Source organism: Centropristis striata, chromosome 24 (assembly GCF_030273125.1).
Source record: "Centropristis striata isolate RG_2023a ecotype Rhode Island chromosome 24, C.striata_1.0, whole genome shotgun sequence".
In the NCBI taxonomy this organism is placed as follows: domain Eukaryota; kingdom Metazoa; phylum Chordata; class Actinopteri; order Perciformes; family Serranidae; genus Centropristis; species Centropristis striata.
Window position 1 is genome coordinate 17,382,992 of NC_081540.1, and position 24,923 is coordinate 17,407,914.

The 24,923-nt window shown below is 40.1% G+C and overlaps 1 protein-coding gene and 1 pseudogene across 1 annotated transcript; one reads left to right on the top strand and one right to left on the bottom strand.

Moving 5' to 3' along the window:
* Positions 1-7,168: 7,168 nt before the first annotated feature.
* LOC131962686 (uncharacterized) lies at positions 7,169-8,278 on the bottom strand. Its single transcript, XM_059327677.1, has 3 exons — positions 8,264-8,278; positions 7,651-7,826; positions 7,169-7,404 (listed from the first exon to the last, which is right to left on the bottom strand). The coding sequence occupies exons 2-3, from the start codon at positions 7,796-7,798 to the stop codon at positions 7,214-7,216; spliced, it is 339 nt and encodes a 112-aa protein (XP_059183660.1). The 5' UTR covers positions 7,799-7,826; positions 8,264-8,278; the 3' UTR covers positions 7,169-7,213.
* An 11,063-nt stretch (positions 8,279-19,341) lies between these two features.
* On the top strand, positions 19,342-21,529 carry LOC131962601 (THAP domain-containing protein 6-like; annotated as a pseudogene).
* The last annotated feature ends 3,394 nt before the right edge of the window (positions 21,530-24,923 follow it).

The following is a 24,923-nucleotide window of genomic DNA, read 5'->3' on the forward strand; positions in this document are numbered from 1 at the left end:
CTGTAAAGTTTTATTATTGTTTGATGAAAACAACATAACCACGAAAAGGGAAACATGCTTTAAACCTGGTTCTAGTCTTGATTATGAAAACAAATGTTTTCGATTTAAACTTGTGAATCATTGCTCGTCAAGTCAACAAAGAGGTCCTCTGAATCAACCAACTGTCAGAGAACCAGCTGATTACTGATTAAACATTCCCCATCTGCTGGAGTTTGAATCATTGTGATGGATTTTCCCAAATATTGAACCCCAGCGAAAACCAAAAACCAGGAACCAAGTATCTAGAACCCAAAAACCAGGGGCCAGGGAATCAGCCCTTGTTTCTGGCTGATGGGATTAGAGTCCTCTGGTCTCCTCTGAAGGAAATGGTTGTCTACGGAAACATCGCCTGCAAGTCAGGTGACAAAACACCTTAAACATCTGATCAGAAATCAATCAAAATGATTTTAGTTCATCAAGTCACATGAAATAGGGTTAAGTTGACCAAACCAAAAAATAAAAGCTTTAGAGGTGACTGTTCTTAAAATAAAACTAGATTAAACCTTTTAATTAGAAGTTTGTCTTCAGGTGGCAGCTAAGGCTTTGGAGACGACCGTTTTCAAAATAAAACTGTAAATAAAACCGCTAATTTGAAGTTTGTGTATTCAGGTGATGTAAAAAGCTGTTTTCAAATTAAAACTTTAAATAAAACCACTAATTTGAAGTGTATGTCTCCAGGTGGCAGCTAAGGCTTTGGAGACGACCATTTTCAAAATAAAACTGAGTAAAACCATAATTGGAAGTTTGTGTATTCAGGTGATGTAAAAAGTTTTAGAGACAGCTGTTTTCAAAATAAAACTTTGAATAAAAACTTCAATTTGAAGTTTGTGTCTCCAGGTGGTGGCCATTTTCAAAATAAAACTTTAAATAAAAACTTTAATTTGAAGTTTGTGTCTCCAGGTGGTGGCTAAGGCCTTAGAGACAGCTGTTTTCGGTGCATATTACAACATCACCATAAACCTCAAAGACATCACAGATGACAACTTTAAGATGGCAGTAAGTGTGTTCTCGCACTCTGAGTTTGTTAGATAAATACATTTTTAGTTATTGATTTAACTTTTGTGCTGCAGACTCAGAAGAGAGCGGTGGCGTTGCTGCAGGAAGCGAAGGAGAGTGCCGCCGCCATCCTGCTCGCTGCTGATGAGAGGAAGTGAATTTTTTCTTCTTAATCTACAATGTTAAACCTCAGTCTGTATGACACAATAGTATTTCCTAATTTATAAATGGAAGAAATAATAACAGAAGAAATAAAATGTGCAAACAAAGAATTAAAGTTTTTTATTGTATTTCTTTTTAATCATTCTACTTTTCTGTTTATATAAAATGAATTGAAGTGTACCTAAATAGGGAAAAAAACCCTGTGGAAAAGGGCAAAATGAAAAATATATAATGACAATAATAATATAATACATAAATAAATTGATATTCCATTAAAGCCAATGCATCCATTTTTTAGAGCTTTTAAAAAACATGCTCCTGCCCCTACCAGTGGAGATCATGGTGGCGATGCTGTAGCTAGCACCTCAGCAGCTAGTGCTGCACCTACCCCTACCAGTGTTGTAGCTAGCAGCACATCAGCTAACGTTAGTAGTGATCCTGCTGCCTGCATCACTCCAACAGTAGCTAGCATAACACCAGCAAGCACTACTTCTACTCTACCTCCTCCTTTCTCAGGTGTTCTTACAGTTAACCCCAAACTTCCCATTTTACCCAGTGACTTAACCACCATTGCACCATCCCAGCTATTATTAAGTAGCTACCCAAAACGTGCATTTAGCAAAAAAACTGAGGTCGTTCAATCCTGCCTGGTACCGCACACGACCATGGCTTGAATACTCTGCTGAACAGGATGCATGTTTCTGCTTTCCCTGTCGCAAATACAGTACTGTGAATGAGAGGGATGTTGTGTTCACTCTGACTGGTTTCAACAACTGGAAAGTTGCACTGGAAAGTGACAAAGGGCTGCAGAGGCATGTGTCCTCCCACAACCATGTGCATGCTTCTACTCTCTGGGCTGAGCACCAGAAGAGAGAGGCTACTGGGGGGAATGTTGACACATTATTGGTTGGCAAGACACAGGTAGAGAAAAACCGGTACTATGTCAAGAGTGTGGGCAACGCTGTAAAGTTCCTCTGTGTCAATGAGTTGGGTCTACGCGGAACAACGGAACACAGGCGTGATGCTTCTGGTCATGATGATGATGATATTGCTTCTGGGCTTTTTCTTAAGTTAATGGAATATACCCTTGAGAAAGATGAAAAACTAGCCAGCATCGCCAAGGGTATCCCAAGGAATGCATCATATACATCAAATCACATACAAAATGAAATAATTGAAACACTGGCAAACATGGTGCTCGGAGAGATAAAAAAAAAATATGAAAATGCTGATGCTGTGGGGTTTTGCCTCAAGAGTGATGGGAGCAGGGACAGGTGTAATGTAGAAAACCTGCCAGTTATGATAAGGTTTGTCAGTGCTTCCCTACCCGAGGAGCATCTCATTGGGTTGCTTGACCTCGACCAACTAGATGCACAGTACATAACCTCTGAGATCCTGAAGTGCCTCTCTGATGCTGGTTACAGTGCTGACAACATTCTGAGCCAGTGTTATGATGGGGCTTCAGTGATGAGTGGGGTGAGAGGAGGTGTTCAAGCTCTGCTCCAACAGAAGCTGGGAAAGTATATACCCTACATTCACTGCTACAACCACCAACTGCACCTGGTAGTTGTGCATGCCATGCAGAGCGAACAATGTACTAAAATATTTTTTGATCTGTCTTCTTCCTTGTACAACTTTTTTCAGCACCACTACATCACTAGAAAATATGATGCTCCTAATCTTAGGAGGCTAATACAAATCCGATGGACTAGCCACTATGAGGTGACAAGATGCATAACTGAGAATGAAGATCAAATAATCACTGTTCTGTCTGAGGTGGCAAAGGATGATGATGCTGCAGTGGATCTGTGCACTGAAGCATCAGGGCTGCTCTGTCAGATTAAGAGGCAGCACTTCTTTGAAATTGGCAAGTTTCTGGTGCAAGTGCTTGGTCTACTGAAACCAGCAAATGCCATACAGTCTGTGGATATGTGCAGAGCCTCAAACATGGTTGGTACAGCACTGGATTCTTTGAGGGCCATGAGGGTTCACAGTGATGAGTGGGGAGGGGGAGATCACACAGCAGCTGGGGATGACGTTCCTGCAAAGAGAAGGAGAACACTGAATAGGCACCTCAGTGACAGTGTTGTAATTACAACAGTGGGCCACACAGACAGAGATGACAGTGTCCCCCCCCCATCAGTCACTTAAAAGACCTCTGCTAAACATTCTGGACCAGGCAATTACCGAGTTGGAGACAAGATTCTGCCAGAAGAATTTGGAGCTGATGAAGGCCACGTCCAGCCTTGTGCCTACATCTGACACATTCCTCCACGGAGCTCTGTTGCATCCTTTGGTTGAGCTGGCTGGCACTGATGCAGGATGTCTGAAAAATGAAATCCTGGTGGCAAAGCCCATGTTGCTAAAGGAATGCCCCAATGAACCAGATCTATCTACTGTCTGCAAAACCCTACAGCACTACAAGGCAGCATTTCCCTCGCTGTACAAGTTGTACATTACAGCACTGGTCATTGGGGTTTCTTCAGCTGCATGTGAGAGCTCTTTCTCTACACTGTCCTGTGTCTTAACCCCCTTTCGCAGAACTATGCTGCATCACAGAAAGAGGAACCTGGTTATCTTGGCCCATGAAAAGTCCCTTACAAACAAGCTGGACATGGACGAATTTGTGAGAGAGTTTGCCAAGGGAAACAGGAGGCTGACGTTGACCTAGAGACCTAGGAGAACATAATTAAAATTAGTGGCCAGCAAAAATGCCGTAGTTAGCCAACGTTAAAATAACCGTCACCTTAAAAGACGTTGACGTTAAGCTTACACTAGCGAACGCTAACTGGTGAATTTCCCAGTAAAGTTTATATGGAAATTGTTATATAGCCTCTATGTAATTATTTTTTATTACTTATTAATTATTCAATCTGATTAAAAATTGAAAGACGGTGTACTTACCATTTTAATAGCAGGAAGAAACACAACATCGCTGATAAAATCTGCCGAGTCACAGCTGGTCAAAGCCACAGCTTCTTCTTCTTCTTCTTCTTCTTCTTTGTTGTTTAATGGCAGTGGGCATCCTTAGTGTTGCAATTTACCGCCATCTGCTGGATTTTATTTCCTTCTCATTTTCCTTCTATTATAATCGTCTAATTAATCCAGTTGAGATAAGGAATCTCATAATGTTTCTCCTCCCTTCCTTAGTTTTCCCACATTCTACTAAACTCTTGAAATTATCTCCCCCCATTTCTTCCTTCCGCCGCCCTGTCCTCATCTCTTCCCTCTCTCTTTCATATCCAGCACATGCTATCATCACATGCTCCACTGTCTCCCTCTCCCCACAGTTACACTGACCCGTTGGATGTTTTCCTATTATACTAAGTGTATTATTCAGTTTACTATGTCCTATTCGTACTCTACTCATGATTACTTGCTCTGTTCTATTGTCTTATTATTTTCATCTTATAAAATATATATATATATATATATATATATATATATATATATATATATATATATATATAAAACTTTATAAAAATGTTCACCAGCTATTCTAGCCTAGGCAATATCTGTTCTATTTGTTGGTGTTGACAAAATGCTGGGTATTTTTTCAGTTGATTACAGGATACCAGGATGCCTGGGCCTTTGTTTTGTTATGTTTTTGAAATGTCTAATGGTCTCATCCAGTAGGCCTAAGTAACTGTTAAGTTGTTTGTTTTTTCTAGGCTAATAGCCGTTGTTTTATTTCTTTAATTTTAATTTAAAAAACTAAACAAAAACATCCTCCTAAGGGTATTCTAAAAATAAAAAAATACAAAAAAATACAAAAACATCCTCCTGAGGGATTGCCACCTTATCGTGGTCAGGAGGTTTGAGTGCCTCAGTGACCCTAAGAGCTATACCAACAGAAGCTAGTCTTCATAGGGACACCCAAGTTGGGCAGGTCTTAGGGTAGAGGCCTGACAAAGTGCAGTCAGTTTAGGTTGAGGGTAGGACATACAACTAACAGCAACCCAAGTTCATATATGGTTAGTGTAACAACAATAACTACAATAAAATAAGTTTGTTAAGCATTTGAGACCACAGTACTTTACAAGGCACTTGTTCAGTGTACCTGCATCCGAGTGAGTGAATTTGTCAGTTAGACATGGTAAAAGGTGCTGGAGCACAATGCCCCCTCAAGATTTGTGGCTGCCCCCTCATACATGCCTGTGTAGACCCGGCCCTGTTTGGGACGGTCGTAAAGATGGCGCCCGCGAAAGAACTTCCGGTTCAAGCGAGGATATCGGATAAAGGAGGCGAAAATTAAGAGCTTTGGGATGCATCTAAGGTGTTGTTTTCTTACTTACTATACACTTGTAGTTCCCGGATGTGACACCAAGTGACAGCATGATGCTGAGAGACACACCTGGGGAGATTATAGACATAGTCATAGTCATAGACATATACATATACATACATACATGTATATATGTCTATGGATTATCAGTCACACAGCTGAACATCATTTCATCTTTTATTTAATTTCTCACACTTCAGTCTCGCGCTGATGACATCATTTAGGTATTTAATACGGTGGCCCTGAAGTGCTGCAAACCACAAGAGAAATTGTGTAAATGTGTGTTATTGTATAGATGTGTGTAAACTGTGTAAATTCCCAGAGAGAGGAAGAATGTAAAATGATCTGCTTTTTAAATAAAGTTGGGTAGAAATGTTGAAGTCCTTTATGAGGGGCCGTCAGGGACATAATTCAGAATGAACATTCACACACACATATAAAACAAAACACATTCACACACTATAGCAAAAAACTCACACACTTACAAGTGAAATGCTTTCACAAACACCACTGAAATGTTATGCTGTCTCACACACACAACTGAAATGCTTTTATACACACAACGATGGGCTCAGCTAGCTTTAAACGTATATGTTAAGGATGAAAATGAAAACACCCCCACTTAGCAAATGGTATCATCCTCCTCTCACCCGCTCCCTCTGCACCGCTCCGCTGGCCGACCGGCATCCATCGCGACACAGAGTGAGAATCCTTTAGTTGTAGTGTTGGGAATCAACTAAGTAAGTTGCTCCAAAGCTCTGTCTCATACTTCTTTCCTTCTAGAGTTGTTCAGATTCCGATACCATATCGGCAAATACTGGAGTCCAGGCACCGTTTTCCAGTTAGTTCGGTTAGCCCGGTTAGCTTCGTTAGCGCCATTAGCGCAGCTACAGTCAAACTGGAGGGGTCCGTTTATGAAACAAGAGGAGCAGTGCGACAAATTAACTGCGTACATGTGAAATGCGTACTTGTGTCTCTGTTGTTAAAGTTTATCATTACTTTAGAGACTCATTTTAACAATCGTGAGTCACGTAAATTTGACGTCACTTTTTCTGGTCCGTCGTCATGCAAACATGACTCCCTGTCAGTGCTGCGGCATTTGGACCAGAGTGAAAACAAACGGCATAATCACTGTATAATAGGTCCGGGTGGCATAGTACTTTTTCTGTCCAAACGAAAATTCAAAAAAACGAAAACAGTGCCCCCTTTTCCTTTTTTCGTTTTAAACCAAAAACAGAAAAACAGATTTTGCTATCAGCATCAAAAAATGAAATAACCAAAAAACCTAAATGAAATAACGGCCGTTATTTGGTTTTTGCAGATTCACTTTTTCCTTTTTTCGTTTCTCATTTATTGATATGACGTCAGACACATCGGAAGCGGGAAAATAAAAGTCCTGTCAAAATAAAAGTCCCGTAGTAATAATTACTTATTATCAAGCATAAAAAGGATTTTAAAAAATGTATCATTGTACAGTAGTATAGGCAACTGTTCTCTGAACCATGCATGGTTCACATTTATTAACATAATTATTATTGATTATTAATTATAATCATAACTAATGCCGGCGGGTGAGCCAGGCATTAAACAAAGGAGTACTCAGTCAACAAAAGATTACAAACACATTCTCATTTATTTAAAACACAAAAACAACCAACTTGCAGAATAACACATGAAAATAAATTATGAACAAAACAAAATAGGACTAATGACTAACAAAATTTTTTTTAACTAGTCTCTAATTGTGTCTTTGAGGATGCTAATGGTGTCCTCAATCCCAGTCAGAACAAACATTTTTGCCCCAAATTCCACATCACGGCACTTGGGGCAGCTGGGCTCATGGTTGACCCACTGCTCAATGCATACCTGGCAACCTATCAGGCTACGGCAGCATGAGCTGGCCATGGGGTGCTTCATGGGATCTGCAAGATTCATGAAGATTGTCAGCAAAATCAGAAATGTGTTCATCAGTATTTTCATGTCAATATTCACTCAAATCTTGTTATAGCATAACAGAATGTATTACATATTCCATATAGAAAATACATGGATTCATGCAGAGATGTGAGCTGCTCAGTGAACACAACAGACAAATTAAAGGAACTTAACCTACTCATGAGTACAGAGATTGACATTGAACTATCCCATTCATGTTTTATCTTGCACACCTCTACAAATGACACACTTAAAGGTGGCCACCTCCTCATCCGTCAGGGCTATGGTTTTGACCTTGTTGGCCCTGGCGAATTGTCCCAGGTCCTGGAGGGCTCTGGAAATTGCTGGCAGCTCCTCTGCTGCCAGGACCAGCTCCTCCATGGTGGCCAAAGCGCCCCCATCTGTGACACTTGTGGAAGAAGGTGAGATATAACAAATTAGCTAATGAGACAAGATACCTGTGATTCTCAAATTTTAACTTAGCAACACTGAAGTTAGTCCTGAGTAGATAACCAACCAGCTACTGTATTTAGATTACTTGCTTGGACTTGCAATTTAATTGGAGGTAGTCTAGCTGTGAGCTATTTAAAAGGTTAACATCTTTAAATGTATATATTTAATGAAGACAAATCTAAAAAGAACATTGTAACACTGCCATCCATATACCATATGCTCCCTAACTGAACAATGTGCACGAAAAGTCAAATTTAATATCAAGCTCAGGTGGACACATTACATTACATTACAACCTGGTGATAACGCCACACTCAATCAGGCAGATGTTCACTGCTGTATTTAGAATACCTGAGCGACTTGTTTGTTTTGGATAAATGAAACACTACCCACTCCTCCTCTTCTTTCTCCTTTGCAGCTCTTGGTAGTCTGTTTCGGGGACTGCAACAATTTTCCTGGCATTCTGTTTCCAGAATGCCAGACCTACAGAAAAGATACAGTTGATTATTTGATTGGATGAAGAGAATCAGTACTCTGTTTCTTTAGCAGTATAATAAGCTTGTTACATGTTTCAACCTCTTTTTTCACCAAGAAAATAGTTTCTTTTAGTTTATTATGATTTAGACTTTCCAAGTAAGAATTAGCACGAGGCTCTTAATTTATGACTTCAATGGGCTGTCCCTGGAATCAGAACTCATCAAATTAACTGGAGAGCTTGTAAATTGACCCCATCCCATTTGTCTGATTCTTAAGCAAGAAATAAAAAAATAGACTTACAGTCAGGAATTACAATTTGTTGGTTATAAACTTGTAAGTAATACAAAATACACTAGTGTTGTTAGTCTAGGTCACTTACCGTTTAATTATTATGAGGGGTATTTATTTTTCCATTAATTTTGGTTGATTTGTACAGTTAACCTGCTCATCAACTTTAAAAAAAAAATCTTTGTCCTGCCACCTTGTCTACCACATAGCTGCACCCTTATTCACACTCATCAACATTTCTGTTGATGAGTTACAAAGGTATCTCCCAAGCCTGTAGCCCAGACCTGGGCATTGGGCGGCCCGCGGGCCACATCCGGCCCCTTGGCTGTCCTGGTCCGGCCCGCATGAGGTTACCCAGAAATTAGAAATCAATACAACCGCAGTGCTTTTATTTTGAAGGCGATTTACGTATATCTGAGTTACCCGAGTTACCTCGGTACCTTGTCAAAAACACGTATTGCTTTTTGCATAAAGTTAATAAATAACTGGTTTACTGCGTAACATACATGCTCTATATTGTTTTTGTGATTTGAATGTTTGTTTAGTAGCATTCATTTATTTATTTTAAATCGTAGCTCCATGAAAATAAAAATAAGACATTCCTTGAATCCACCGTAAGAGCAATAACAAACATTAGCATTAGCAATTGAGCAAACAAGCACTTTTACTATAGTTAAGACAACAAATATAGCCACTAATATATATGACAGAAGAAAATAAACTTTATCAAACCTTGTGCCCTGTCAGCCAGCCACTATAGAAGCCTTTTTGATACTTTATATCAACTTTATATGAATTACGACGCACTCGTTATTATTTACCGTTCGTTTTTCATTTAACCGTTCCACCTGTTATTTCCTGTCACTACCTTTCAAAATGAAAGCACCCGTTTCACACTGGACGGCACCTTTTCAAAATAAAAGCATCACAACATTGTAAAACACCTATAAAATATACAAACTAACTAAGCTATATAACACAAAAACACCAATAGGAACCTTGCTAAAGGTCATTTACTCCACATTATAAACAGTCTTATCATAACATGTATTCTTATCAGTAGCAGCCCAAAACCAGATCATTTACTGTATTTTATAAAGCGATTAAATTAATATTTAGCAGAATTTAGTTCAGAGTTTTGGTCCGGCCCCTGCAACCTTCGTGGTATTGGTCATGTGGCCCCTTGGGGAAATGAATTGCCCACCCCTGCTGTAGCCTTTTTGGCTCATCCTTTGGACACGGCCATGTTAGACGGCTGGCCCTGTGTCTTGTTATCAGTAAACTCACAGGCCTCTTGGCCTACTGTAGTAGGACAAGACACTTCTCTTTTTCTCTACTTTGCTATAGGGCTGCAACGATTCGTCAACGTTGTCGACAAAAATCGATAATAGAAATAGTCGACAATGAATTCCATTGTCGACTATTGTCGCCAGACGTGTTTTTCCAACAGAGTGAGGCATCTCACCTAATTACAATCTCTGCCGAGCGCGAGCGGTAAGGTACACAGAAATGGCGGCGTCCAACACAGCTACGCGTACCAAAACTTCAAAAGTTTGGGAGCATTTTAGCCTGGATACGGCGAATAAAAAAATTACTTGCAAGGTTTGCAAAGCAGACCTTGCGTATCACGGCAGCACCTCGGCGATGCACGAGCATCTAAAAAGAAAGCACGTCGGGCAGTTGAACAAAACGGAGTCTGACTCGCCACTCAAGCCAATACGTTTTGTTTTTGATGTACATTGTACATTTTATAAGCGTATTTTCGCTTTAAAAGAGAACTTTAACGTTATGCCTGACAAATGTATTTTAAATTAAATGCATGCAGTCCGATGAAGAGAGCCACCATGGACCCCTTTCTGCAAAAGAAGCAGACGTGCACCCCGCAACAGGCGACTGCCCTCACTGAGTCAGTATTGCAGATGCTGATCTATGATATGAGGCCGCTCTCCATGGCCGGGCTTCAACAGATGATAGCCCAGTTCAACCCAGACTACATTCTGCCATCCAGAACCCATTTCACCCACTTGATGGAGCAGAAATACAATACGTTTCTGAAGGTAATTGTTTAAAATACACACACACACACGGTTCATATAAGCAATCACACATTTCATTTAAGAGCAATTATATATTTCATATTAGCAATCACACACACACACACATTTCATAATTCATATCAACAATCACACATATTTCATACAAGCAATCACAAATTTCATTTAAAAGCAATTATATATTTCATTCATATATTATATAGTTACATATATATTAAAATAGCTGAAATACATAACTTAATTTTGGTAAAATCATAGAGTAGCTGCAATTATTAAAACTGTAAAACTTGTATGTTGAATGGTTTCTGTTGACTGGTTTTTGCACTTAACTAAATATTTACAAAAATCAACTTTTGTGTTTAAAGGTAAAGGATCTCCTAAAAGAGGTCAACAGCTCTCTCACACTGACATGTGATGTTTGGACCAGCCGTGCCACAGAGGCATATCTTGGAGTTTCGTGTCACTTCATCACCAAAGACTGGCAAATGAAGACTTTGAACCTCGCCACTCTGCCTCTGGAGGAGAGGCATACTGCTGCGAACATCATGATATGGATGGAAGAGATGATAGAGAAATTTGACATCTTGCCGAGCAAAATTAAAGCAGTAGTACATGACAACGGGTCTAACATGGTGGCGGCAGCTCGACTCCTGGAAGAAAAACACGGTTGGTCTTCAGTCCGCTGTGCTGGGCACACCCTCCAACTTATTGTCAACAGTGCCCTCAAAGAGCCCAGCATCAACAAAGCTACTGGTGCTGCAAGAAGCTTAGTGGAGCACTTTAGGAGAAGTGAGCTGGCAAATTCAAAACTGAAGAAGAAGCAGCAGCAAATGAACACAGCAGAGCACAAGCTGATCCAGGCTGATCCAGATGGCCAGTCACTGCAACTCTCTCTGACCCTGAGGTAACACCAAGAGGCAAGCACTACTTTGACCTGAAACCAGAGCAGTGGGTGCTACTTGAAGAGCTGGTGCAAGGGTTGGGGCCTTTTGAATGTGCTACCGTTTTCCTCAGCGGACAGGAGTATGCTACTGCTTCATGTCTTCCACAGCTGGTCAAAGGGCTGCAACGGTCCATAAGGCAAACGCAGTTTGAGACGACCTCAGGAAAAGCCTTTCGAGCCATTGCAGAAAAAGGAATAAGTGAGAGATGGGAGAATCTTAACACTGTGTCTGCAGAGAGAGACAACCCACTTGTTCTTGCAGCTGTCATTGATCCAAGATTCAGAAAGATGAAGTTTATCTCACCTGAAGATGGCACAAGGGTTGTAAGTAACTCTTAAAAGGGGTTTTGATAACTGATTGTTGCTTCCTGTATGATTTTATTTGTTGTTTTCGTTTTGATTATTCCATGCTTTTATTTTGGCGCTCCCGGACCGGAAGTTCGGGTTGTGTGTAAAACGGAGCAATTGACTTCGCACGGAGCAGACGATGACACAGAGGCCAGAGATCAATATAGCTCCGCGATTTAAGGATTTCACTAAATGTTTAAGCGCCTAGCTGGAACTGGGAACAAGGTGTGTTGAAAAGATATGTTTGCAGGGAGTTGTGTGTGTTTAATTAACTTTTTGTAGGAGAGTGTTTGTTTTCTCCATGCTAGTTTGTTGTGTTGCTGGTCAAGCTCATTGTTGCCTCTGTGGGGTGCTAGTGTGTGTGTATGTGGTGATGTTGGGCTGGAGGGATCCTTTGGGTCAGTCCATGGTTAAGCTGTCATTTTTTATATTTTTATGGTTTATTTTTTAGTAAGAGCTCATTTTGTTTTATCTGCCCTTAGCTCTTACGGTGATCCAGAACGGAAGGAGATTGTGTACAAAATCAAATCAAACGGCTGTACATAAATAAATACATCTGGAACCATCAGTATGCTTCACCATTGTCTGGCTGGGTTCGCTACAAGGGTGCAAAGTACAGTTGAAGTTCTTGCCATAAAAGAAGCAAAGGCCGAGACTGGGATACATGATGACCCTGAGCTACAGCAGAAGAGGAGGGATAATGTCCCAGGGGGAAAGTCAGCGCTGGATAACCTGCTTCAGTCGGACACTGACAGTCTGACTGAGTAAGAGGAGGAAACCCAGGAGGACAAAAAAATCCAAATGGTGAGAAGGGAAGTTCAGATGTTCTTCACAGAGGCACCAATAGCCAAAAAGGATGACCCTCTCAGCTGGTGGAGAGAAAATGAGGGGCGTTTTCGCACACTGTCAAAACTAGCAAGATCTCTTCTGTGCATTCCTGCAACATCCACCCCGGCAGAGCGAATCTTCTCAGCAGCAGGAAATATCTGCTCCCAGAAGCGAGCAAGCCTCACACGAGACCATGTGGATATGCTGACTTTTCTTAGTATGAATAAACTGAATGACATAGCCTGAGCCTCATGTTGATTTTAAACCTGGTCTGTCCACCATGACAGGTTTGTGTCCAGGTTGTATCACACAGTTCATGTTTACAACTTGAATTTGGACAACTCTGAATACTTTATTTTCAGCTGTGTATCTGCAAATGTCAGTTGTTAAAACCGTTAGATTTCAGACTGTTGAGAATTGTAAAGTTCTTTTGCAACAGACAAGTTGTGCAGTTGATGACCATTGAATGTACCTCACAAAATGCACTTAATATTTGTTTTATTTACTGTTTTACTGCTGCTAATGTGCCTGTCCTTGGTTTACAGGAAAAAATGTTTACTGGATTTTAATTTATTTTTTATAAAACGGACAGAGGTTAATTTATTTTTTATATGAATCAGCAGCTGAATGTTGAATAAAAGATGCATTTTTCATTTAAGTACCCATCTTTCTTGTGTTTATTATCATTTGCCACATAATTAAAGCAACTTCATGCTAAATTTAAGAAAAAATTATTAATTATCCGATTAGTCGACTAATCGTTTCAATAGTCGGTGGCTAGTCGACTATTAAAATAGTCGTTAGTTGCAGCCCTACTTTGCTACATGATTACACCATTAACACCTAGCTTTATTTACTTATGTTTTTAGAAACAGTTTATTACTATTTACTTACACCATCGTGTTATAGATGTCCCTCTGGACATAAAATCATTACCTGCTCTCCATTTTTTAACATGATAAATCAACTTTTCACCAAAACTATGGTGCTTGTTACTGATTTATAACATTGTGTGCCTCACGTAAGATCAACTTCTACTTAAACCTTAGTGCTAATGACTTTATTAATAATATTGTGTTCACACTGTATTAATGTCCACATATTTCTCTCTATAATTACTTCAAACCATATATTTTAAGAAAAAAATCAAACATGGAAGTACCCATTACTGGGGCCTCTGATTAAAGTTATGACATTTTATACTACAGTTTCCTCTAACAGGGGAAGTTACATATGAGGCTAGGTAATCTGCAAGTGACATTTACTGTTTACAGCCCAGGTTTCCTATACAGAATTGTTTTAGTCGACAAATGGTAATTATATTCCTATCCAATGACCTGCTTGAAAAAGAGCTGAAGCCTGAATAAAAAAATCGATTACATCAAAGGATCTAAGCTTCAAGGCATTCCGCCAAGGGTAAATGATCGACGTTGTTCACACAACATACCAGTTGTTCCACTGGACTCAACCAGCTTGTTCCATTGACCATCACAGAGAACAATCTCTCCCTCACTCCTCAGCTCCCTCCTCACTTTCTCTGTCATGGCTGGGATTGTGGTGTCCTGCTGACTAAACTCCACAATCAGTGAAGCCCCATTGATTAATAGGCTGCCTCTCTCCACCCTTCCAAGTAAAATGTTCCTTTCAGTGCAAAGACAGAGAGGGGACGGAGACACAGATTTGACAATGATTAGCACTTTTTGCATGTTATTCATAAAAGGGTTTTTATCAGCATTTCTTGTTAATTTCCTGTAAGTAAACAATTACAAAATAGATTATTTGGTTTCATACCCGGTGAAAAGTTTGGCAGGACATGGGCTGGGGGGCCCAGCATGCCCAGTGGATGTTGACGGCCTTGCCATGAACGTGAAGGCTGGCTGTCTTGCAGGAGGAGCTGAAACAATTAATCATTTGTTTTTTTCAGATTATGTCCATCTATTTTGATCGTCAGGTTTTTACAAATAAAATAAAATAATTTTCTTCCAGCTTCTTAAGTGAATATGGTGTCTTTATTTGTCTAAGACAGTAAGTTATATCGTGTAGATGTGGACAAAAAAAGTGAGAATGTGATCTTGACTTTAAGAGAAACATTTCTCACCATTTTAAGAAATACAGAACCAATAAGTCATCAATCCAAGATAATAACAGACAAATTAATCAATGACAATAATCATTAGCTTTGGTCCTACCAGGAGTCACTTGAAAAGGGGACCGGTCTTCGTCCCCACAGACCTCACATCGATGTAAATCATCGAAATCATCGATATAGCCTGTGGGGCTCGGCAGCAGGACATCGCCGCTGTCCTTCACCAGATAAATACTGGATGGGATCAGCTGAAGGTGGAAGGAAGACAAAGTTAAATGTTTGATACACTGTCATGCACGCACAGAGTCCCGCTTCCACATGTGTTTTCTTCTCCTTCACTCCTAAAAGAAAACACCTCAAGGTGCCACCAGCTCCTAATGGTGTAGGTCAGTGGTGTAGTCTAGTTTTTTGCAGTGGTTATACTATCTATACTCATACTGACCCGTCCCAGAACAACACATCTAACTGGGGATTTCCACCGGGCGCGTTACAGCAGCAGCACGTCAGCTTAGCGAGCCGGTCGTATACACGCAAGATAACGAGATCACGCGATAATCCTGACCATACGGGAGACCGCAAGATCCCATGATAAACTCTAAACTCTATTTATACAGTCTATGGATAAACTGTGTGTATAAAGTAAACAACAACAACAACAACCAACTTACTTTGCTTCTCTGACGTGAAAGATATGTTGATCTGACCATCTACCCTATAAAAACAATGTTATGTCACAAATTATTGTATGATGTTCCACTTCAACAATCAGTCTCTTGTTGTCCGTGTCGCCGATCCTCTGAGACCCTTTGATTGATTGATTGATTGATTGATTGATTGATTGATTGATTGCTGATCTGGTGCCCCGGTCATAACGTAATGTTGATGTGCAGTAGTTTTAGGCTGCATGAACTGCGTATTGTGTTTTATTTTGAAAGGGGCGGAAGTGTTTTACGCTGATTCTGAGTCGGACTTCCTGTCTGGTGCGATCTGCTCTGTTGAGATTCACACGATTTGGCAGCGTCTCGCGGAGAAATAGAAGTCCTACCTAATGCTCGCGTAGAGACGCTGACGCGACGCTGCAGTAACGTTACGCAGCGCGCCCGGTGGAAATGCTCTCATTGATTAGAGTGTTACCTATTTGCAACGGCATACGCAACGCTGACGTGGCGCTGCTGTAACGCGCCCGGTGGAAATCAGGCTTTACAACAACAACCATCTTGGAGCAACACCTCATAAGCACCATCACAACCTTGTGTCTGATGCTGCATCCTAACATATTGATAACAGACCCAGTCTGTCAGAATGCTCTCAACAAGATGTATACTGTAAGCTATGCATTAGTGAATGTGATTCAGATTCAGATGTTTTTTATTCTTGAACTAAAAAACATCTGAATCTGAATCACATTCACTAATGCATAGCCTTCAGTATACACCTTGACAGTATTCTGACAGACTGGGTCTGTTATAAACATGTTAGGAGGCAGCATCAGACACAAGGATGCAATGAGACTGGGCTAATCGTTCATAGTTCTGTTATTTCCCTGATGTTCATGAACGCGACATACACTAAGGGGCTGAGGAGCCTGTCAGTCATTGTCGTTCCCATGACAACGGGTTGTTTTGAGGTGGGCGGGAACTGGGGATGTCCTGAGAGCTGGCAGGCGAGAGCATAGACATATATACATAGACTCCGCATTGAGTGCTGAAGCGTACGTCGACGTCGCCGCCATCTTGGATGTGGCAAAGTGGAGAAGCGGAGTCAGCGAGAAGATGCCTCATTCATGTGCTGCATGGAAATGTACCAACTAGTGATGGGTAGATGAGGCGTCGTGAAGCGTTTCAACACATTGCCAAACTGTATTGATACTGTGTCGATACTGTGTCACTGAGTGAATACTGACACCTGCTGGACCTTAAAAATCCCTACAGGCAACCTAGTTGACAGACTCAACTGACACTGATTTGATGACCTAGTATATACAATAATATAATTTAAGTAATTATATTTTATATTGTATTATTTCATATATTCATTAAAATTTAAAACATCTTTTATATTTTTAGATACAGTCAATAAATAATGTGAACATGTATCATAACATGAAAATCTAAGTGAGCGTGTTGTGAAAGAGGATGCTTGTGCACTGGGATTTGTTTTTTACAAATTTTTATTCAAAACAATAAGTTTTTCCAACGTCTTGAAATTGAGCCTGTTGCGCTTTTTGGACACAATTTCTCCAGCCGTTGAAAACACCCGCTCACACGGCACAGATGAGGCTGGCGTGCAGAGAAATTGCAACGCAAGCCAGAAGAGGTTTGGGTAGTGGGTCTTTTGATTGTCCCAGTATCGGATTGGATCTTGGGACCTGGCAATATTGCCCTCTGCCAGGTATCTTTGAACCTCCTGGATGGCATCGGCTGTGGCACTTTTGCTTTGTCTGACCACTTCAATGTCCAGATGTTGCCAAAGGTTATCTAAAAAACAATGAATTGGCATTTTAGTACATGATTTCCAAACAACAACAAACAAATAATGCAGAATAACATGCCTGAAGTGGCTGCAGACAGCTGCTGTGAAGACGGTCCCGGCTGCGGCTCATTTGTGCGTCCGATTACAGACGCACATTCCGAGCGCAGTCTATTGATGGCCTCGTTGCATTTGGAGGAACTGCGGAACCCGAGTGATTTAAATCTGGGGTCTAGAAGTGTTGCTAGGGTCAACACACTTAAAGACTCCAGATTGGAAGCAGTGTCTGTGACTCGACGCTTCAGGTGTTCATGCAGGTGTATGGCTGCCTGTGTGTGCAAGGTTGAAGCGTTACGCTCTAGTGCAAGATATAGCATTTTCATCATCGGGATGACCTTTGACACTCGCCTCTCTTCAGACAACTCCACTGTCGCTTGATGGAAAGGAGCAAGCACAAGAAGTGTTTCTCCTATGATGGTGAACTCATCAGCTGTAAGTGGAGTCAAATCTGTCTTTAGAGAGGCCAGAGATACCCACACTGGTTCCCTCTCATCATGTAGCCTTTTCAGCATTTCATAGGTGCTGTTCCAGCGTGTTGGCACCTCATTGATGAGTTTCAGGGTTGGTCGTCCCATCTGTTGCTGCACTTGAGCAAGCTTCTCCTTGGCTGTAGTGCTCGATCGGAAGTGTGTGACAATGTGCCTAGCTTTGTGTCTGATGGATGCAAGTGTGGGGATCTGATCACATGACTTCCTAACTATTAAATTGAGACTATGTGCAATGCAAATTGAGTGGCGAATGTGGAGCTGTCTAGTGGATGCAATCATGTTTGGTGCTGCGTCGGTCACAAGACACTTTACTTTACTGGTTATGGCCCAGTCCTCCATCATGCCCCTTTTGACTTGGGCCAAATTGTCAGCAGTGTGAATTTGTTGAAAGTATTGCACACCCAAAACAGATGTACACAACTGCATATTCTCATTAATGTAGTGACAGGTAAGAGCCAAGTAAGCCTCCATGTTCACAGATGTCCACATGTCAGCTGTTAAACTTACTGCCACAGCTTGCTGTACTTCCATTTTCACTCGCTCCCGTTCCTCCTCGTACTTTTTGGCCAACATTTGTTTGATGGTCTGAAAATGACACCAAGTGAAGTCAAATCAAAAGCAAATCAATATATTTAAATTAAAGATTAAATAAATTGGATATATCAACTACTACTTTAGATAGTACAAACCTTTCTGGTTGGCAAAATATATGAGGGCTCAAGGACCTGAACCAGTTCCCTGAACCCTTCATTTTCCACAACACTGAGGGGCTGGCAGTCCTTCAGAATGAAATTCAAGACAGCCTCATCCAGCATCTGCTTCCTGGAAGCTTGATGGTTAAAAACAAGGTAAAGAATAAATTAATAGGAATTAATTATCAAGAAAGCAACTGTGAGTAAGTTGTAGAATGGCTGTATACCTGAGTTTATTCTGGGTGTATCTTGGACTTCATTTTCATGCCTGGCCCTATAATGCCTCAGCATTGAGGAGGTGCTCTTGTTTAAATATGAAAGTTCTGTCTTACAAATGCGACATTTAACCTGCAGAAAATAGTATGAATAGTAAACTAAGAGTCACTTTGAAATGAATTTGAATTCAGATATATCAAGTGGAAACTCTGAGAGAAACATGATGAAACAACAAGGAAATTAAAACAAATACCTTATTTTCTGATATGAGATCAAAATGGTCCCACACAGCAGAAACCTTTCGCTTGACTTGGGGCTGCTCCATAATTCTTGATGATTCCGAGGATGAACCGCAAAAGATCAGATATTGTTTTGGCAGATGCATCCCGTTGACAGATGCGCTTCCTTTAACAGAGGTTTGGCGCGCTTCCTTGACAGGCGATACTGCTGCTGTTTCGGTCACGTGACTTTCTTAAAGCGATACGCGCACCGACACGGGGCTTCGCTCTATGAGCTCCACACATGCGCCGACGCATCGGTGTTGCCCGACCCATCACTAGTACCAACAGATTTACAGTACAAACCCGATCGCATGGCCTTACCTTTCACAGGTAAGAATCAAAAAATACTTTTGATTGTATCTGGCTATTATAACGTCATTTCACGAACAGAATTTGCTGATTTTGGCTAATACTATGAAGTCCCGCGCATAATACTGTGATTTCCCGCGGTGAAACCAAACAACGAAGAACTCTTTCTTATTTAACTAAATTGGCCCGAAGTAACTGCTCTGATTGTTGTTAGTTGCTTTGCTAACGTTTCTCATACTATGTAGGTTGCCCAAAGATAAGGAGCAGAGGAAACAATGGGAAACAGCTGTCAGAAGGGAAGGGTTTTCAGCTACTCCGGTCTGAAATGCTTACTGCAGAGCATGGATGACGGAGGATTTTGACGGGACAGGTCAGACAGTCAGGATCAGAGCTGGAGCTGTTCCTTCAGTCTTCTGTTTCCCAGCTCATCTCCACAGGGTAGGTGTATCACTATGCTGTAAGGATACCATAATTCAACACCACACTATGCTGAAGATGTTTTTTCCCTTTCTTAATGTGAAGGAATCAGTGATGTTTTTTTGTATTACACTGTGAGATAATTTCTATATTCTATCCTTCGCTTTAGCCTGTGGTTACCAGGACATCTCAGACCTCCAAGAAGGCACAGGAGACCCTGTCAGACTGTTCCCACCTTGTCCAAGAGGCCGAGCCCCTGCCTCTCCCCAATATTGTGAGTAATAAGTGCTAGCTATGCCTCAAACAGCTGTGAGCATTATGACCCTGGTTATATTCAAACCTCTTGTCACCCCCACCCCCATGCCCTAATAACACCTCCCATTCTCTGTCACTCTTTCAGGCAGACTTACAGTACATACACATATGCACATACATTGAAACAGTATTGAATCTGCATCCTTGACACACACACACACACACACACACACACACACACACACACACACACACACACACACAGTGTTGGCAGTACAATTAAGGAGTGATAAGATTCAGAATGTGGAAGAATGTGGGACAGTTGCCAACAATTTGTACTAGTAGAGATGTGATGGACTGTGACTGAGTGATGTAATATATATATATATATATATATATATATATATATATATATATATATATATACACACACACACACACACACACACACACACACACACACTACCGGTCAAAAGTTTTAGAACACCCCAATTTTTCCATTTTTTTAATTGAAATTCAAGCAGTTCAAGTCAAATGAACAGCTTGAAAGGGTACAAAGGTAAGTGGTGAACTGCCAGAGGTAAATAAAAAAAGGTAAGCTTAACCAAAACTGAAAAATAATGTACATTTCAGAATTATACAAGTAGGCCTTTTTCAGGGAACAAGAAATGGGTTAACTACTTAACTCTATGGAGTCTTGGGTTATTTTGTCCATTTTTGAATTCTTTTCATGTCTTTGTAAGTCATTTTGTGTCTTTTTTTGGTCATTTTGTGTCTTTTTTTTTAGTCCTTTAGTCCAACATAAAATGTGATTTTGAATCTTTTTTTTACTTTCAAAACACTATCATGCTCAATAAAGAATTTTAAATGTTGCAAATGTGCATTAATTTCAGAGTACACTGAGACATTAAACTGCATAATTTTCAATTTAATTCTGGAAAAGTTGGTGTGTTCTAAAACTTTTGACCAGTAGTGTATATATGTATATATATAACATGATTTATAATATTTTCATCCTTGTTTGTACTAGGAACACTCCTATGCTCTGCCTTCATCACATGAGGATCTGAGGGCCAGACTCAGGGAAGCCCTGGCTAGGGTGGAGAGTCTGGAAAGAGAGAGGAGGAAGGCGAAGGACAGAGAGAGGAGGGCAAAGAACACTGTGAGTGGTCTTCTGCAGGATCTCAGGGTGAAGCAACTAAGAAATGAAGAGTTGAAAGAGCAGCTTGATATATACTCAGGTAAGATTAAAATACAAATATGGAGAAAATTTGATCTTTACTGTATAATACTTTCTCTTCTTTGTTAAGACTTCCTAGTGATTTCAATGGTACTTACTTATTTGCCTGTGCTATTGAATTTCAGATCTTCCAATACACCTCCTGTCAAAACAGAGCCATGAATACACTAAAGACCAAATAAACTGGAAACAGTTCATGGAACAATGAAAATACATCAGGTGGAGTATTTAATATATTCTATTATAATATTCATGAATTAAATGTGTCTTTATTTACTCTGTAAATGTAGCATATTCAGTAACACCCAATTGTTTTAATTTTTGTACAGATTTTCACCAACAATCCAGGTCACATCAAGTGGCGAGTACTCAGCTGTTTCTGTTCAGCTCCAGAGGAGTGCAAGTGCTATGGCTCGCAAACAATGGCTATTCCGCGAGATGAGCCAACTACAAGCCAGGAAGGATCACCCCTGGATCTGCAGCTACCTGGGATGGACACACAGCCATCAACTATGAAAGATGATGTTCTGTGGTATCAGCCACATAATCTGCTTGGTCTTGTCCCAGAGCCCCAGCCAGTCACAAAAAGGCACATGAGGCTACCAGAGAATGTGTGGGAGATGTTGTGCTCCCTCAGGTAATGAAACAAACTTGTGTCTAAAGCCTGATTTCCACCAGGCGCGTTACGTCAGTGTCGCGTTCGCAAATAGGTAACACTCTAATCAATGAGAGCATTTCCACCGGGCGCGCTGCGTAACGTTACAGCAACGTCTCAACAGCGTCTCTACGCGAGCATTAGGTAGGACTTCTATTTCTCCGCGAGACGCTGCCAAACCGCGTAAATCTCAACAGAGCAGATCGCACCAGACAGGAAGTCCGACTCAGAATCAACGTAAAACACTTCCGCCCCCTTTCAAAATAAAACACAATACGCATTTCATGCAGCCTACTACTTCACATCAACATTATGTTATAACCGGGGCACCAGATCAGCAATCAATCAATCAAAGGGTCTCAGAGGATCGGCGACACGGACGACAAGAGACTGATTGTTGAAGTGGAACATCATACAATCACTTATGACATAACATATCGTTTTTATAAGGATAGATGGTCAGATCAATAGATCTTTCACGTCAGAGAAGCAAAGTAAGCTGTTGGTTGTTGTTGTTTACTTTATACACACAGTTTATCCATAGACTGCATAAATAGAGTTAAGAGTTTATCACGGGATCTCGCGGTCTCCCGTATGGTCAGGATTATCGCGTGATCTCGCGTATACCACCAGCTCGCTAAGCTGACGTGACGCTGCTGTAAGGCGCCCGGTGTGAATTGACGCCGGGCAGAAGACGCAGCAAAACCGCAGTGTAGCCGTGCCGCTGCTGTAACGCGCCCGGTGGAAATCCCCAGTAATGTTTATGTTGGTAGCACACTATAAACTGTCAAAATACTTTTTTACAAAGTGATATTTAAATGCTGTTAATTAAAAGAAGTGCTAAAAAATAAAGCCAGACACTTTAATTCTGCTATTGGGGTTCTATAGGTTCTGCACATGATGAGTTTTTACATTGTTAAGTGCATTTTCTTATTGCTAGTGTGTAAAATCAATTGGTTACTGATGTGGTTGTTGCAGTCACAGAATGTGATATATGTTTTTTAATGACTTATATACGATTTTTCTTACTATACTGTATTTCTTACATAGACTGTATAAAATAGATTTCTTACTTGTCTTTTTATGATATTGTTCCGATGATGCAGGTCCCTGACTGTTGTTTAATATGGGTCAGGCCATTGTGCATGAATTAAATGCTACACACTTAGTTGAGAGTGCTGAAAACTTTATTTTCTATTTTATCATTTTTGGATTGGCAGAAACGAGCCAGCTGGCCTAAAGAAGACATTATTACACAAGCAATGCTGTGGTAGTTTACCAAGTGATTCATTTTAATGAAGGTTAAGTGTTCAAAAGGTGTTGTTTTTAAAAAAGTAGTATTTTCTTTATCTTTTGTTAAAACAACAGAAAAACACCAGTGTTCATTTTTATGTCATTACCAAAACATGGTGTCATTACCGGAATACAGTGTCATTACCGTCACAATGCATTTTTTGATAGAAAATGTTGCTTTTTTGTTAACTTGAGATTTACCTCAATCATTGTGGTAATGTTATTTAAATAAATTTGCATTTTCAGAAAAAAATATACATTGCAATTCAAATATTCTGATTAGTACACAATATTTCATTGTTGAGACAAGGCAATGTATTAAAAATTTAGAGAGAACATGTCGTTAAAATGTATTTCAATTGTACTTACAAATATTTAGAATATGATTCTTAAAGAGCATGTTTTGTACTTACTGGAATGATTGTGAAAACTTTGCTTTTCAAATCATTTTGTATTAAAATCAGTGTTTTGTTTTTGTGATGGTAATGACATTTTGCTCTGACAACTTTGAAAAAATTATAAAAATATCAAAATTATCATGAAATACAATCAAAGCTATGCTAAGATCTTTGTTCCAGACCAATTGATAAACTTTTTGAAATAGAAAAAACAGAGATTAAAGAACATTATTTTTTCAAAATTTGGGGACAGAAAAACTCCCTTAATTGAAGAATCACCCATACTGTGTATATATATACATATATATGTTCATCAATGTGCATCAATGTCCCCCTCCCTGTATATACAGTATATATATATATATATATATATATATATATATGTATATATGTTCATCAATGTGAATATAAAAACGATTAATCAAAATCAGTTAAATGTAAACGTTAGAGTTCTTTATTCAGAAATCCCTCATGTCACATCTACATTTCAGGATCTGGCTATTATAGACACAGATTAAATGTTAAATTTCAATATTTATCATTTCAGTAACAGTGTTACACGCATTAGTAGCTGAAAACACTCAGAGCATTAGAAAAGTAGATACGTTGGTTTGGTGCTTACTTATATCCTAAACATAAGGAGTAAACATTTATAATCATCACTTTAAAAATTACATACGTTGTTTTTGGTGCCTATTTGTTTCCCAGATATATTAGTGTGTGTGTGTGAATGGGTGAATAAGAGGCATTAACTTAAGAAAGGCGCTTTATGAAGTTCAGTCCATTTCCTTTTATTAGTTTACGGGCAGATCTGCCACATCCAATATGGCGGACGCGCTGACGTATTGCAGCAACGGACCAACCTGCTCAATGCAGAGTCTATGTATGTCTATGGGTGAGAGAGCCGAGCTAACGGTTGGTAAGTTCATGATAATGACAGAACTTTGTTAGCTTGTTTTGGTGTTGGCTACGGCCCACAGTAGCCTGATTGTTCACGAATAAAGCAGCGTGAAACCAGCTGATGGTAGTGAATGTACTGAGGAACGGTAGACTATATTTAAATATACCAACAATCACCTGCTATGCTAATTTCACTAGCCGGTTGGCGTTATGGTCGCGTCGGGCTCCTTCTATCACAAAATTATGTTGTAATATGTGCTCGCGCATTAAGCGGATATATGAAAAAAACTCTCGCGGAGTATACCGGCGTATCACGCAGAATAAACCACTGGATATTCTCAAATCACTCCCCTTTT

Coding starts and splice junctions, on each gene's coding strand:
- LOC131962686 (XM_059327677.1), bottom strand. CDS start 7,798: ATGGAGGAGCTGGTCCTGGCAGCAGAGGAGCTGCCAGCAATTTCCAGA. Junction 7,405..7,650: donor TAAGTGTGTCATTTGTAGAG/GTGTGCAAGATA, acceptor TGAATCTTGCAG/ATCCCATGAAGCACCCCATG.